Raw genomic sequence first — 17056 nt, 5'->3', positions numbered from 1 at the left:
AGAAAAAACTATTGCAACTTCCGTTTCATGCGAAAGAGGATGAGTGTTTGTTTTTGTTCTGTTACTAACAAGATGCACTGTGATATACAAATAATAAAAGATAACTTAGATCTCAGTGTTTGTACTAACCAACCATGACCGTGACAAGAACATTCTGTTGATTATTGGGGGAAAGCGCCATGTACTCTAAACTGGTTCAAAAACCTGCTTCATACCACTATAATTATATAAACAGTTCAATAAACATTTTAGAAAATATTGGCAGTTACTTTGTGTATTTTTCCAACAAAAACAGAACCAAACAAATTCAAAACAGACTCAACCACTCGTATCTCCGAGCAACTGTTACGTCTCTCTTGAACGAATCAATGTTTTAAATGAATTGGTTCAACAAATGGTTCAATGACTCACTCCTCAAGAGAGTCCTAATTATATCACATGCTGCAGTTCATTATGGACATCAATGATCTACTTGCAGAGGTCACATTTATTAACAAAATAATCAAAACAACAAAACAAGCAGGAGCACAAGCAAATCAGAGAAACTCAAGAGAACAGCAACCAACATAACATAGACAAGAACGGACAAATATCATTTGTGTATCTGATTGGAATCTTATATAAATTATTTACTGTCCACACTGTGTATCGCAACTGTTTTTCCGAAATTTCTACATTGGTTTCTATGGCAATGTTGTGGTGTTGGTAGGCATAAGGCAAAAACAACAACGTCCAATTGGAAGGTTTTACAATCCAGATGTTGTCTTATTTACAACATGACAATATGTAGCCGGACTACTACGTCTTCAGAGGCAGATGCAGAAACGTAGGAGGCTGGTATGCACAGCTCTAGTCTTTAGTCTCTAATCTTTATGTCATTTTCTGCTTGAAATGCTCAACAACACAACCTTGTTTTATAGTGACTTTCAGGATTATTTCATATACTGTAACAACATCTGATATGTTTACTTTTTACGTGACCTGAGAAAGTGACATAAACAATGCAAAATTTGATTAGTCAGACTGATTTACAGAAATGCAATTTGAATAGGATTTTAAACCACACATGAATGTAGCTCAAAAAAGCTTGGTAAAAATCACATTTCATAAATTTCTCTGCCATTCACCCTAGGTAAATATGATTACAATCGGATATGCACAAAAATCAGACTTGAACTGACAGTTTGAAAGAGGCTTAAGTGAACAGAAGGAACAGGTGAGGTGAATCAATTAACCAATGAATTACTATACCATTGTCATTTTTCTCAGTTCCCTTAAAAATGCCTGCATATCACTCACCGTACGGATGGCGATGGGAATGCCTGACTCATCCACTGGTCCAATACCTTCGTAATGGGGCGCTTTTATCACAGACACCTTCTTCTCTTCCTCCGAGAAACGAGCGATGGGCACAGAGCTACAGGCCACTGTCTGACCAGAGACAATGGTCTCTCTCTTCACCGTCTCTGAACCCTCTGAGAGAGAGAGAAAGAGAGAGATGGTTTGGACACAGCTTAGAAATGCTGTGCAATTTTTTTCTGTCATTGACAACTGTTTCTTGTCAAATTCACATGGCCCCAGTGAGATCCTGGGTAATAGAAAACAGTGCAACAACCTAGAATCAACCTTTTTAATGGAACGTCTCTCCCTCTGTCACTCTCTCACACACACACATCATTGATTGCTGTGCTGCTATTGGCTCTTCATTGCTTCCATAGATACGGTCACAGTGCAGGACTCAAAATTTGTTACTGTCAGGACTTTGTCAGAGGCAATTAACCGTAAAGGCAATTAATTGGTTGTCCATGAGCATGTCACACTAAGCGAATAAAGACTGCATTCAGCAAAATAAATCTGGAATATTCCCCAAAAATATGTCTCAGATTGCAAAATCATGGCAAATATCACACAGTGTCTGCCCCCAAAAAAACCAAAACACTACACTACAGTGACAGAAATTGGGAACAGAAACTAAATGGCGTGTCTGAGCTTGACAGTCACAGTCAAATCTAATCTAATTGAGCAGAAACACTGACATGGCACAAGCTCTCACTCTGACTAAGCACCCTGAACTATGAAATTTGTATGATACAGCATAAATGAGACAGCTACATTTATTCCTTCACATCTATTGGTTTGCAGTAGCAAAAAGGCAATGGCATAAGGAAATACTACAGCAAACTTTTGTCAGCATCTTTCTTTAAACTACTACAACAATTGTATGAATTTGCCATCCTAAGCAAATCCCCTCCAAAGAGTCAGAGCTTTTCCTCTCCTCAGTTTCCCTTTGTTCGGGTATTGATTGCTCCGGTCTGGTCTAATGGATGCAAATGCATCATATCCTGAGGACTGGATTGCACTGATTGCAACTGCCAAAAATCAGCATCCACTAACAAGAACTGTGCGTTACAAATCCATTATTTTAGAATGCCAAAACTAGAAATCAAGCAATAAAAGGAAAAAAATACAATTGAGGAAAGCTTAAAAGTTTAGTTGTGTCTGCTTCCATACTGTATAGTATTCTGGAAAAAAAATGTATACAGTATTTGAAAAAAAGTACCCAGGTGACTTACTGCTTCTGCTGACATTCTAGAGTACACATTCAATGGTCACTTTACTATCATATGAAACCACGGGAGAGGAGTTGTGTATTGAGTGCAATAATTGTATTCTGAAATTAAAAACTCCATATGGAAAATTACACCAATCATAGAGTCATAATGATCAAATAGCAAAGGCGCTTACAGGGAATGCCCTCTCTCATGAAGAACCACAAATGATGTAATCGAGTTATGCTGTTAAAATATTTATTTGTATATTTATGGAAACTTAATATATTATCAACAACTTAAAATTAATAGTTTTATATGTCATTCGCATTGCTTCGTGGGATAGTAGTTCTTTCCCACTAAAGCCGTTTACTACATAGTCTTGTACCTTATATATCAAATACAAGTATGTAATGTTGTGATTCACCTTATACTGTAGCTGGTTGGCTTGGTTTATATCTTCCAACACTTTAACAAGCCTTTTTTTAAAATCATTATGGGAAAATGAATTCAAAAATACTTGGAACCAATCCAACTAAAAAAGTGTGTGCATGCACTAATGTACTGTATGGCGGTGAAGCGATGCAACTGTTGCTGGTTGGTCATAACGCCAAACGCAGTACATAAAAGCTTAATACCACCCATATACATACTAAATGCAACATACAGTACCTTTCAATGGCCACAAAGTAAATTTCAAACAATAAGTAGTACCTGTTAGACTGTTATTTGTGATACAGCTGTTTTTAAATTCAGATTTTGCAGGTAGATGCAGTTAGTCTAGCTTTTTATGCTTTTTTTACATCACATACAAAAACTTGTTTTACAAGTGCTTCAGACATCGTATTCCAGTCTAAGTGGACGGTTCTTGCCTAAATAAGCAACATTATGCCAATAGTCAAAACTTTACCCTGCGATACTAGCCGAAGGAACACTCACCTGAACACCGACCCTGCTGAATCTTTCCCAGGCCTGGACTGAGGGTTGGGGGTGGAGGGGGGTACACAGGTGGAGAGAAGGGCCTCTGAGACTGAGATCTTCCATTCACTGCCATCTGAACCTGGGGAATATAAGAGATGGAACTGTGGGTAATGTCATTCATAGAATCACTTTAAGTTAAACAAGTATGAGTGGGTGAAAGTTATGCGACAATAAGTAGTTAAAATGAGAAATGCAAGGCATTAGAGTACACACTTCAAAAGACAAATGGTACATTTAATATTACATTCTGTATAACAAATGTATCTGAGAGATGTCATTAATAGGGAAAATGCTGTTACAAAAAAGACAGAGGTTGTGGTCAAATGTTGGTGCTTCAATAGTAACATGAGAGAAATTATGGACAGCAAATATAGAGGTAACTGAAAAACTGTTAGACCACATGACAACAAACCTACGTTAAAATAACCTTTAGTAGATAATGAGTGCAGGCCAGGGCAATTTATGTAAGAAAGAGTGTTAACAACACTGAAATATAGCTCCATTATACAATCATAATCCATTGATGTTCGAGTCTTCAGTCAACGGTGACAATATAAAGACGAGAATTATTTTAATCAAACAAACGTCATGAAAGGTCACATGGAGAATCCGAGGTCATCATACGAACCTTAAACTTTCTTAATACACATTCCTAGACAATTAATCAGTTCACATTACTTAAAAGAAAAAGTTTGTAATCTTTAATACAAATATAATATTTGATATAGTAATATTTCACATTAAATAAATGCAAATTAGAATATAAGAATCTTCTTTTAAAAAACAACAAAAATATTCTTGACTCCAAGCTTTTGATAGGTAGTGTGCATTTATATATATATATATAAGATCAATAGCACAACAGTAATAGGTTTTTGTTCATATTATTAACTGATTTTATTCTATCATGGACTCTTTTCAATTCCCGATGGATAAAATCCACCCAACAGTTTTTACATTCTGTGTTTTAATTTAAAACGTCACATTACGCATACATGTTGACTTTAAATGAGAATCAGCATACATACACACAATGAAAAACTGAATACACAGAACAGAGTGAAAACCAAGACAGCCACCTGCTGTAAGCTGACACATAAAGCATGTCAAAGTTAGACGTACAATAGAAAGACTGAAAGACTAGTGAGGACATACAAACGCGAGTAGATTCAAACAAACGTGACAGCAGACTGAGGTGAGGTGCGCCAGTCATGCGGGATAGTTACGTTAGTGCCTGCGGCAGATGACGGGGCGGTGGGAAGCTCGTCAGGAGCATTGGAGGCGTGGCTGAGAGTGGGGGAAGGGGTAGGTGTGGCCGCGGGGGAGGAGTCCATGTCGCAGATCTGCAGCTCCTCAAGCCCGACCGTGGATGATGAATAATGACTCAGTGCAGACACGGTTAACGGTGACACAGCAGGTGAGGCCGACATTAGCCCAGAACGTTCCAGAGGGATGTAGGGAGTTGGTGAGAGGGCTTTGGGCAATAGTCCCGACAGGAAGTCGGGGGAATCCTGACTCGCCCGGCTATACGGTGACCGACGAGCTGATGGGTCTGGGGAGGGGGGTCCAGAAGAGAGCGTTCCAGTGCCCCGTCTTACAGGGGAAAATTCACGCTGATGGAGGTGGGTGGGAATAAAAGGGAAGGAAGATAAGAAATTAAAGTGAACACAAAACAAAGCCAGTGAGCAAGAAGTGATTGAAGCAAATTAACCATGTTGAGTGAAGAACAGGCAAATCTGTGGGAAGAAATAAATGGTTGGCTGGAAACATAAAACAAAATGAGTAATTAGCAGAAACACACACTATTTCATCATGCCGTCTGTGTTTGTTGACTCTATCCCAACAGATGAGGGTGAATGGTTGCTGTTTATACGGTTAGTTTAAGAGTAAGAGATACACTACTGGTCAAAAGTTTGGAATAATGAATGACATTAAGCTTTTATTATGTTTTTTTTTTAAATTGTAATAATATTTCACAACATTACTCTTTTGCTATGTTTATAATCAAATAAATGCAGCTTTGGATAACCTAAACGTCTTCTTTCAAAAGCATTAAAAATATGGTCACATTTTATATTAAGTGGCTTTAAGTACTATGTACTTACATAGGAATATAAGTACAATGTACTTATTGTGTTCAGGTTGTATTGTAAAACACTTTTGCTGCTATTGAGGTGTGATATGGGTAAGGTTAGGGTGGTATGGGTAGGTATCAGGGTGGGTTAAGGTGTAAGGGAAGGGTCAACTGTGTAATAACAAATGTAATTACATCAATTAATTACAGTTGTAATTACATGCAGGTATTTTCAAAATATAAGTACAATGTAAAAACATGTATGTACACAATAAGTCCAATGTATCAAAGTAGTAACTTCAATGTAAGTACATAGTACTTAAAGCCACTTAATATAAAGTGGGACCAAAAATATAAATTATTACAAACTTTTGACTGGCACAGTAAGTGTACATTATCACTGTAAATGAATGACAGTAATACCACCAAATTGCTGGCTGGTCTTGGTGGTACGACAGGGGCTTGCATGGGGTCAGCGGGGTCCAATGCGTTAGTCCTGGATTCAGTCTCAGGCCCTGATTGGGTCTCTGCTTGGGGTTCTGGACTGCGGGAAGCTAACTGGATGGAGAGAGAGGCTACATGCATTTCAGAAGTGGCAGAGGGGTCTTGAGGTGGGGGAGCGGATGTTCCTTTCCGTTTAGTTCTAGACATAGGGTGAGTTTCAATCATATTCATCTTGTTAGGTGCTGAATTTAGATGGTCAGTGGTGAATTTCGAAGAGGACAATTTGCTCCCAAGAACCCGAGTGATAAAATTGTTAGCATTAGCCTGTTGGGACAAGGGGGACTCCTCGAGGGGGGCTCCAGGGCTGCTCGTGTAGGTTTGGGTGATCTTAGAGTTTGAAAATGAGGTGGCTCTAGATTGGATAGTGTAAGAGCCTGTGGAAATTACATCATCATTCTGTGGGGGAGAGAGGAAGGTGTCTGACAGTAATGAAAGGGAACTGTAAGATGGAGGGTTAGGGGTCATGCGATAGCTCTCTCTCCTAGGGGGCGGCAAGGGGACCTGACAGAGAAAAGGTCAATTCAAATATATAAAATCAATTCAATTAGAGTGAATTTTAAATAGAGTAAATAGAGAAATTTCAGTTTGAATGCTTCAGGGGGTCAAGAAAACACTTGATATGAACCGTTGTCTAAATGTCTCTAAAAATAAGTTGTCATTTTGGAAAACATGGCCAATATTAATCTAAACAGTCACAAAGTACAATAAAAAATATAGAACAGCAGTATGATCAAGCAAGAATGCATTAACAGCCAAAATTGCATTATAATTAAATAAATATGTACCGGCGTAGGAGATTTCTTTTCCTGTAGGTTGGGTCTAACGCTGCGGAAGCCTTTAGCAGTCAAGGACGAGCTGCTGGCGTCTCCGTTCCTCAACCCCTCAGACACACTACGTGAACGCCAGGCATCTACACAAAAAAAAAATATATCTATATTATATATATATATATATATATATATATATATATATATATATATATATATATATATATGCACGCACACACACACACACACACACACAAGCAGACACGTACAGATCCAGAAAATACTTGCCTGAATCTGATGACTGGGAATCACTACCTATGGAGAAAAAATATGTATTAATAATTAAAATAAACACAAAAAAAGTAACAACTACATAAGTGAGCAAATGATTTGGTTGTGTTTTTTTATCATTTACTTTTATGATAACAGTATGTCCACAGAAAAACAAGACGAATATCTGAGAAAATATGCAAAGCATGCAGAAGGATCATTCCCATTTAAATTAAGGGGAAACATTGCCCAGTTTAAAAATAAAATAATTCTTATGTTACTCCTATATTTTGAACAATTAGGTTGTTTTGGGGGGCGGGGGTTACGTCCTATCTTTCTTATAGCAAAATGTGAGCCAGTACTACTATTGGTGGCCCCTCAAAATTTAGGTCCATGATAAAACATCTAATTGGAGGACACAATATGAGAATGAAAATAGAGGTGCAGAATTACAGAGGACAGAAGATTAAAGAGCAGAAGCTACAACTTAACACAGAGAGAGCTAAGACCACACAATGTTTGAAACACCTACTCCTCTTACTCATTATGATGATTAAAAAACTACAACACTGTCTACGTACATTTAAAGAGTGGAATAACAAAAATCTTATATTGCAAAATATACATGCTTAGAGGATGACAGAGAGTACAGTAATGTATGGACTGTTATATGTGAAAGTGAAGGTTATTGTCTCCATTTTGCTATTCAAACTGACATCTGATAAATCAGTAGCCTATGTACCATAAACAATTCAACATTCAGCAGCTTTTTAAAATTTAAAGATTTGTTGTCAAATCCCTGGCAGGTCCTTGACATCATGTCACTTTTTCAGCAAACTCACTAAAGCAACAGGATATAACAATAAAATTATCTGGATCCTTGTAACTAGCATAGAAAAATTGCAGCAATTTTCTATTTTTACTTGAGACCAGTGAAGTATAATAGATAGTGTGTTTTTGAAAGGGTAAAGGGAAACATTAAGGGTAGCCTGAACAATCTTTGTAGTCTACAATAGGGTAGTCTACAATATTTACCACATAAAACTAAACATTATTTTTAATTAAAAAGCCAGATTAGGTTACATTCAATTGGAAAACTATTATAGCACATCTTTTGTTCAGAGAAAATGTGTCCAGTAGTTTCTTTTTCTTTTCTTTTTTCTTTCACTGGTATATTGTAATTGTCTCAAAACCTTTCAATTTAATCTAGGGCTGTCAGTCAACTAGAAAGTTCTGTCAAATTAACTTTAACCATGAATTGCTCTGATGGTAAGAAAATTTCACATACGCACCCTATTAATGTTTAATTACATTATTATGGCTTAAGGCACATGATTAATGACATTAACCTTTTTATTTTGTTATAATGACCCTAAATTAACATATTAAATTGAAAGGCTTAATTTAAAGATGTTAATTATCTAAAACACATACAGGTCATTGTTTTCTGTTTCTTGTAACTCTGCTATGAATATTCAAGGAATATTGAGAGTGAGAAAATAATATTATGTGGGTGAACTATTCCTTTAAAATTGAATCATATTGACAATAAACGCCTAAATCTGAAAATGCCTCGGTAACACTTTACAATACGGGCGCACAAATATGCATTAATTCATCCTTAACTAATGCACAGATAATCTTGAGTTTGTATAACTTATGAAGAACTAAACCATTAATTAATAATTACTGCATCAGCAACTAATAAAGAGTCAATGTGATTAATAGATTAAGTAATACATGAATTGCTATTAATTCAGTGTGTCATTGTGTATTAATTCCTTAATAAAATATTCGTGTTATTCCTTATTAACATATTCCTTAATAACTAATAGTGTAAATCAATGTGTTAATTACCACAATTAGTCAAAGTTATGCACTTCAACTTCCAGTTGTCTGCTTTAATTAATCATTAGCTAATGATTTGCAAAGGTATCATTATGTTATGACTTTACTTGTTGGGGCACATAATTATTAACTAGTTATTTAGTAATTGTAGTAATTTGCACATGAATTTGCACTAACAATGAAGTAATTAATGATGTAATGCATATTAGTGTACCTGTCATATTATCTGGAAGTTGAAATACAAGGCTCTGGCTCATTCTGGTAATTAACATATTAATTAACACTATTAGTTAAAAAATGAGTTATCATGGAATTAATCCACAATTACATATTTAATTAATAACAATTCATGTAAACGAATACATTAACCTAACAGACTCTTAATTAGTTCCTAATGTGGTAATCAATAATGAATAGCTTAAATAATCATTAGTTACATATTAATTCAGTATTATATGTGCATTAGTTAAGCATGCGCAAAACAAGCTTGCAGACGCACACACGAGCAGTGGGCAGAAAACTCATCTAAATTACTTATGGAACACTGATTTGCAAAAAGACATTCTAAAAACTCTATTTTAAAGATCTGTGTCTGTTAGACAGTCCCGCTCCATTACTGATACCTGCAGCAGCGTACAGGTTGGGTGAGCTCTGGGCCTTCTTCACAGGCCAGAGAGTGAGCAACAGGGATGCTCTTTTATTAGTGCGTCCTCCGCTATCTGGAGTGTTTGTTTGCACACACACACACACAGAGAGAGAGAGAGAAGCATACATGCAAAACAAACAGAAAGCAAAGCACGTGCAATTTAAATGCAACATTATTGCAACAAATCATAATGCAAAAAAGAGAAAAAGTAAATAAAATGAAACAATGTACACTGCTCAAATGTTTGGGGTCAGTTTGATTATTTTAGAAAATAAAATAATCAAATTATTTTATTAAATAAATCAAAAGTGAGAGTAAAGATTAATAATTACAAAAAAAAAGTATTTCAAATAGATGGTTTTTTTTTTTCATTTTTACTTTTCTATCATTTAAAGAATCCTTACAAAAATATCAGTTTGCACAAAATTTTAAGCAGCACAACTGTTTTAAACATTGATAATAAGAATTGTTTCTTGAGCACAAAACCAGGATATTAGAAATATTGTTGTTAATTAATAATTATAAATGAATTCTTTTTATCAAATACGTTAAAATTGAAAACATTTTAAATTGTAATAATATTTCATAAAATGTATACAGTATACTGTACTTTTGATAAGAGACTTTTTGATAAGAGTGCTTTTGTCATAAGACAAAATAATAATAATCTTACAAACCCCAAAATTTTGAATGGTAATTAGTCATTTACAAAACAGCATACAATGCAGTAACTGATTTGCAAAGCATTGCAGGAAAGCTGACATATAGTTGTAGGTCTGTTCGTTGCAGACGGATTGGTGTATGACATCAGAGTACCACAAAAGCGATTTGAAAGCATACTGAGCCATCTGCTCTCTAGTAGCTCTCAAATCATTTTGATGTCATGCACAAATTGGTCGGCACAGTGCTGCTTCAAGTCGTACACACTTAATGACATTATTTCCTAACCAGGTGTGATGTGAACACATCTGATAAAGTAATGCGGTTATATTATTGGTCCGAAGCTGGTCCAAATGAACAGTATACAACAGACCTTACTGTGTGATTACAGCATTTCCCACAATGCAATGTGCTTGGCTTGACCTTTTATTTAAAATGTGATGTATGAACCAGAAGCACTTACTTCACCTCTTACCGCATCTCTTTTTTGACACAATATCTTATTAGCCTACCACATGTCATGACATTTTTACATAAAATCTGATTACAAATGCACACTAATGATGGGCTAATGGCAAAGAAATTACACAGGTATTTTAAAAACGCACTTACCTGTATTCATGATGATCTCCACTGATCTGTGTTCTGAAAAATGACACTTTCACCTGTAAAACATCAAACTACAGTAAATAGATGCTAAAAGTATATCTTGTTTTGAAGAATGAATTAGCATGCTTAATTATTAGCTAAATATTCAATGTTGTTTAATGCCCAATACTTTATGTATTGGGCATTAAACAACATAGAATATTTAGCTACTGTTTGGCGACTGTGTGTTTTATGACTAGCACAGGTTATATTTACTCAGTGTGGCAGATATAGAAGATATTCTGCTTTAAACATGTTTGTTGTGTATCAAATGGAGACACAGACCTTAATATGGATCCATGACAGACAACAGCTAATGGTGGCGTCAGTGTGTGTGCACATGTAGTAATACTCTGACACCAGACAGTCTGGACACCAGGAATGCACTCGGTGTGCCTGCTATATATTCATTTTACAGTGTGCTACACACACATTTCACTCTCTCTCTTATCACTTTCAGGATTTCCGAATATGAGGTGTGGAATGTGTAAGGTGGGATAATCATAGCATTTGCATCTTTCTTATATAAATACTAAATACTGTCACCCAATAGACATGTTAGCCCAATAATTTGTTACATTTGTAACGAAATGTGTTAGAGGGGGCCAGTTCACACAAAATGTATTTTTGCAGTTTAATTGTGAATTAGTTTAAATTAGATGAATTAAACTTGAAGTTGAACTTCTTTTATCTTGAGTACCGAACTTTGGAATAAAATTAACAAAACACTACAAAAGACAGGGGTACAATATCAAACATGTCCTTCTAGCATGTGTTCACATAGAAAAACAATGGAAAAGTATCACAGTGGGATGGAAAAACATTCTGAATTACCCCTAAGAATGCTCTGAGTTTTCCATTTTTTTTAAACTTATAAAACGGTTAGTTACAATCCTTGATTCTGATTGGTCAATAGCTGTGCTTTATTCATGATAAAACATGGCTATGACCACCTCACCCAACGGTTTTATTTATCACATGTGCAACTGCTATGGTATGTGGTGACCAGGAAGCACGAGGAGAACTGGCAAACAGGAATTTAATCAAAAGCACAGGAGTCACAGACACCACACTATAGATAATCAAGAACTGACCAGGAGTGAAGGAGAACACAGGGCTTAAATACGCAGAGCACAGATTAAGGAAACAAGGCACAGCTGGGACAAATTAACTAAACACAGGTGAATGAACTGAACACTAACAAGGAGCGGGAAAACTGTGATAGGACTAAACCAAACACACTAAGCAGGGGGAAAGACAGGACATACATGTAACAGCAACACTGCAGTTCCTATGTTGTTGTTTTATGTGAGCTTTCATGCAAATTATATTGGAACGTTGTTGCTGTTCACGGTCAGGGACTTTTTTTTCTGGCGGAAAAAAGGCTTTTAGTGATTTTAATTCATGAAAATTGCACTAATACAAATTTGTTTTACTTAAATAATTTGATTGTGTGGTAACCGTTTTATAAAAGTAATAAGGTACTCGAGGCAAGTACTGTATCGTGATTAAGGCCCCGTCCACACTACTGCGTTTTCGTTTAAAAACGGAGAATTAAAACGAATACGACCTCCGTCCACACCAGCGTTTTTTCTGCGTATTAGAGATGATCTCTGTCCACATTAAAACGACTGAAAACGCAGATCACGTGACCATTTACCAACACTGGGCATGCGCGTACCGGTGTAAACAGTGGTTGACGAATCAGGGAAGGTTAGTACATCATGATTGATAACACCCAATCATAGAGCCGAGCGTCAGCCTCTGCGTCAGCGTTACTGAAGTCCTCCGTTTTGCCTCGTCTACACTAAAACGCCCTCTGGAGATTCAAAACGCAAAACGGAGCGTTTCTAAACTTCTCCGTTTTAGGTCTTCGTTTTTTCCGTTTTAGTCTGGACGGGAGGTGCAAACGTAGCAAAAGGTCTTCGTTTTTAAATGAAAACGCAGTAGTGTGGACAGGGCCTAAGTAACTAAGTAAAAAAATATTCATTTTAATATATATATATATTTTATTCACACCAGCAACAAAAAAATATAACGTTATAAAACATTTATTCGTCAGCCAAGCAATGTAGTTCCAAAGAGCCAAGCAACACATGCAGCAACAAAGAATCACAAATGCCAGTTGCACAGTACTACTAATGTAATGCGGTCACAGGAGTAATTTACAACGACTTTGAACATGGCTCAACCAATCAGAATCAAGGACCAGAACTATCCATTTTATAATACCAAATAACTTTGAAAGAACATACTGGAAAAAAAACGTTTCTTCATAACTGAAAGAACCTTGCCAGAACGTTATCCAAAATTCTGAGAACGATCCCTGTTAGCTGGGAACGTGATAATGCAGACAGTAGCAGATAGACAGCCCATTCTCACCCCCAAGGCGTCACTTAACTGACGCCTTGGGAAGCATTTGGACATGCTTCAATATCTGACGCTTTAGGCGCCCTTTAGCGTCAGTTAGATGACGCCCTAGGATCGCGTGTACCCTACCCCCACCCCACACCTAAACCTAACCGCGTCCTCTAACTGACGCTTTCCTTTAGCGTCAGTTAGATGACGCCGTAGGATCGCGTCATGTAAGTGACGCTAAAGGGCGCCTAAAACGTCAAATATTGAAGCATGGTCAAAGGTGACGCCTTGGGGTGAGAATGCGTTGAGATAGAAATTATGTCGGGATAATGTTATGATAATGTCACTCCACTTAAGAATAGCAACAGTCGAGGATTTCCACACACACTCCTTACAATAACTGATAATGTGTCTCTCGTTCACTGAGGCTAAACGGGAGCAGACATAATGGATTAAATAGAGATAGAGAGAGCATATGCGAGAGAGCATTTAGACATAAAAATAAGATGCAGTTGTCAGATATCCCTTTGCAACTGACAGATTTATAACTTACCAAGAAAGTCGTGCAACACTCAGAGAGTGAAAACGCTGTCAACACTATTTGAGTCTCAGTAACTGAAACTATGGCATTCGCTTAGTGGCTATATGTCCTTTTTTTATTGTCCCCTATACCTTGAAACAAATGCAGAAAGTAAAAGAACACTCTAGAAAGATGCTGTAGGAACCAGCTAATGGTGTGAAGTTTCTTCCCTACTTGTCGGGCCTAAAATAAAGACACTAAAAACACTTATAATAGTCTGTAACATCTTTAAAAAGAATGAGTCTCTGGGTCATCATGAAAAGGAAGCAAAACACAGGCTATTTAAAGATCATCTACACTATCCAGACCAGTTTATTATTTTACTGCCAAGTGTTATTTCCAAAACACTTTCATTGAAATTCTTAACTATTTTATGTTTTGGTGAATTACATTTGAATGTTTTCGTACAATCTGCTTACACAGAACAGATGCTTTAACTTCCTGCTTTCCTGCTCAGTTTTTCTATAAATTGTATGTTTTATACATCTTATTTTGTATGTATTCATACAAATTTACCAAAATATACAATTTTCTCATGAGATTGGTTTTCATATTTTAGAAAACTCATACCAGTACTTTAGTAATTTAGCGATACAAAGTTGGAATTGTTATTGTGCCTTTGCAATCTGTGTCTGCTTGCTTATTTGTTTGAATTGAGTGTCACATGTTTAGTATGTCTGTCCCCTCTTGATAAGTCCTGCTTTAAATATAATTGTAATTGATGTATACCCATTCACAACTGGCTACAGCTGGAAATTAGCCGTAGAGGCTAAAGCTGCTCTTTTTCTTTCAAAAAGGGACTGTCCACGTTATTAAAAAACTAATAAACTAAACTAAACTAAACTAGTGAAATTGATTCTGAATCATCACCAAATAAACTGATAAGCACTCTGACACATAACATAAATTTTCCTTTTTTTCAACTCCTTCCCATGGCATCCGCCTGCTTATAATTCCAACCACACAATCCTATTCCCGATGGGTAAAATTAAGTCCTGTCCATCCCACCTCAAAATGTTTTATTCTGATCCACAGCTGCAGCTTAGACCAGCTGATTAGTTACTGGGAATATTAGTGCAAAGCCCTCTGGGTGTACTTGAGTGAGACAAACATTCAATGCCATCTGCAGCTTGTGTTAAAGGGCAATTAAGCTGGCATTTCCGTTATGTAATGGACAAGCTGCCACGCTTGTGCACTTACCCATGAATACTGCAATTCTCTATTGTTTGACAAGGCTCAGATGGTGGATATGTTTTTTCAGATAGATTTGTGGAACAGCTCAGTAAAGATTTTGTCAGTACTGTAGCTTTGAGATTGCAGTTTTCTTGACATGACTTAGATGCGAATAAAGTTACTCGTCTCTTTGCCATTTCCTACATGCAGTCTGTCACTGTTCACCATTGGTTATTGGTAACACACTAATTTTTTGCCTCTTAAATTCTCTCATCCACACACTCACATTGCCTTTGGAATGTCGGCACTATAGATCAGCATACAGTGACAGGACAGTCCGCGGATAGTTTTTCAATGGGCAAACCGGAGGCGTCACAACAGCTGTCTACACACAGGCATATGATGAGAGACACTACTGTTCAACAGTTTGGGGTCAGTAAGATTTGTCAACGCTTTTCTTAATAAATCACTTATATCCCATGATCCTTTAAAAATAGTTCTAAAATGCTGATTCGGTCCTCAATTATCCTCATTTACTAAATTACTTTGCTGTTATTTTGCTATGCTGATTTGGTGCTCAATTATTCAAATCAGCATTTTAGAACTATTTCGAAAGGATCATGGGATATAAGCAATTTGTTAAGCGAAGATATAATTAGAAGATATAATCTTGTTAATAAGAAGAACTTTTATTAATAATTGAGTACCAAGACAGAAAAAATGTGTTAAAAAAAGTAGCTTTAGGGGAACAACAGCAGCTCGTCACTGGGGCAGTACCCTTAAAAAGACATCTTTATACCTTTTTTTTTACTCCTAAAAGGTGCGTATTACCTTAGAGTACAAATGCATAATGTGGCAGGCAGGATGAGGCCGAGGTTTGATACATTTATATAGGATTATTGGTAACACTTTACAATAAGGTTCATTTATTAAACATTAGTTAATGTATTAACTAACATGAACTAACCATGAGCAATACATTTGTTACTGTTTTTGTTAATCTTTGTTAACGTTAGTTAATACAAATCCAGCTGTTCATTGTTTGTTCATGTTAGTTCACAGTGTATTAACTAATGTTAACAAGATTTCAATAAAGTATTAGTAAATGTTGAAATTAACATTAACAAAGATTAACAAATGCTGTAGAAGTATTGTTCATTCTTAGTTAATGTTAACTAATGTAGTAACTAATGAACCTTATTGTAAAGTGTTACCGGATTATTTGATAAATAGAAAGTATATGAAAGTATGAATAAAAGTAATTTATTTCAATAATTAAATAAATACAATCCAACATATTCAAAATTTTGAACAATAGTGTTTATTATTTTAGATCTAGATTTATTTAGATAAAGCAGTGCTGTCAAGACTAGACCTCTTCAGTTATAAGGATTTTTCTCATTTTGTGAAAAAGTAAAGTCTAGGAAGCAATATGACGAGTTAGAAAACAATCTCAAATCGTGAAATCCATCATACAGTTCTTTCATGCTTCTCAAAAACGTGTTAGTGGCTGCAGTAAACTGATCTGACAGCTGATTCAGAGTGCTTCCGACAACCATGAGAACATCAATATGCGCCACATGATAGAAAATATTTCACATCTGACAGCACTACAGATTTATTTGCTATTTAGGGCCCGAGCACTAACAGTGCGAGGACCCTATTGAAACTGTTAGGATTATTTTTTTTTTTCTTTTTTCTGCAAAGTAAGTGCCATTTTCGGGGCCGCAACATGCTCAAAAACTCACCAAATTTGGCACGCATGTCAGGACTGGTGAAAAATTTCGTATTTTGTGGGTTTCGCGTATGGGCGGGGCAAAATGGCACGATAGCGCCACCTAGAAAATTGGAAAAAATTAGCCCCTCGTCCACGTTCAACCTACATGCACGAAATTTGGTGGGGACGTGTATCATATCAAGACGCACAAAAAAGCCTCAAAAACCCATACCCTAAACTCGACAGGATGTCCGCCATTTTGAATTTGGCGGCCATTTTTG

The 17056-nt window shown here is 36.3% G+C and overlaps 1 protein-coding gene across 21 annotated transcripts in view; it reads right to left on the bottom strand.

The window, feature by feature from the left end:
• sorbs2a (sorbin and SH3 domain containing 2a) overlaps nucleotides 1-17056 on the bottom strand; it is a 153746-nt gene that overhangs the window by 22611 nt on the left and 114079 nt on the right. For 10 of the 21 annotated variants that reach the window (XM_089132388.1, XM_039691305.2, XM_039691358.2 and 7 more), the window contains 8 exons: nucleotides 10912-10964; nucleotides 9617-9712; nucleotides 7164-7190; nucleotides 6894-7018; nucleotides 6028-6609; nucleotides 4757-5143; nucleotides 3489-3609; nucleotides 1300-1475 (listed from right to left, as the gene is read on the bottom strand). In XM_089132388.1, coding sequence (XP_088988514.1) covers nucleotides 1300-1475; nucleotides 3489-3609; nucleotides 4757-5143; nucleotides 6028-6609; nucleotides 6894-7018; nucleotides 7164-7190; nucleotides 9617-9712; nucleotides 10912-10921 — 1524 coding nt within the window. In that variant the 5' untranslated portion in view covers nucleotides 10922-10964. Of the gene's footprint in view, nucleotides 1-1299; nucleotides 1476-3488; nucleotides 3610-4756; nucleotides 5144-6027; nucleotides 6610-6893; nucleotides 7021-7163; nucleotides 7191-9616; nucleotides 9713-10911; nucleotides 10965-17056 lie in introns of those variants that run through there. The other 11 variants (XM_039691348.2, XM_039691336.2, XM_039691343.2 and 8 more) reach the window with 6 other exon arrangements.

This window comes from Pimephales promelas, chromosome 6, assembly GCF_988280905.1.
Source record: "Pimephales promelas chromosome 6, fPimPro1.hap1.1, whole genome shotgun sequence".
In the NCBI taxonomy this organism is placed as follows: domain Eukaryota; kingdom Metazoa; phylum Chordata; class Actinopteri; order Cypriniformes; family Leuciscidae; genus Pimephales; species Pimephales promelas.
The sequence above is the reverse complement of the archived record's forward strand: the minus strand, read 5'-3'. Positions and strand labels throughout refer to the sequence as shown.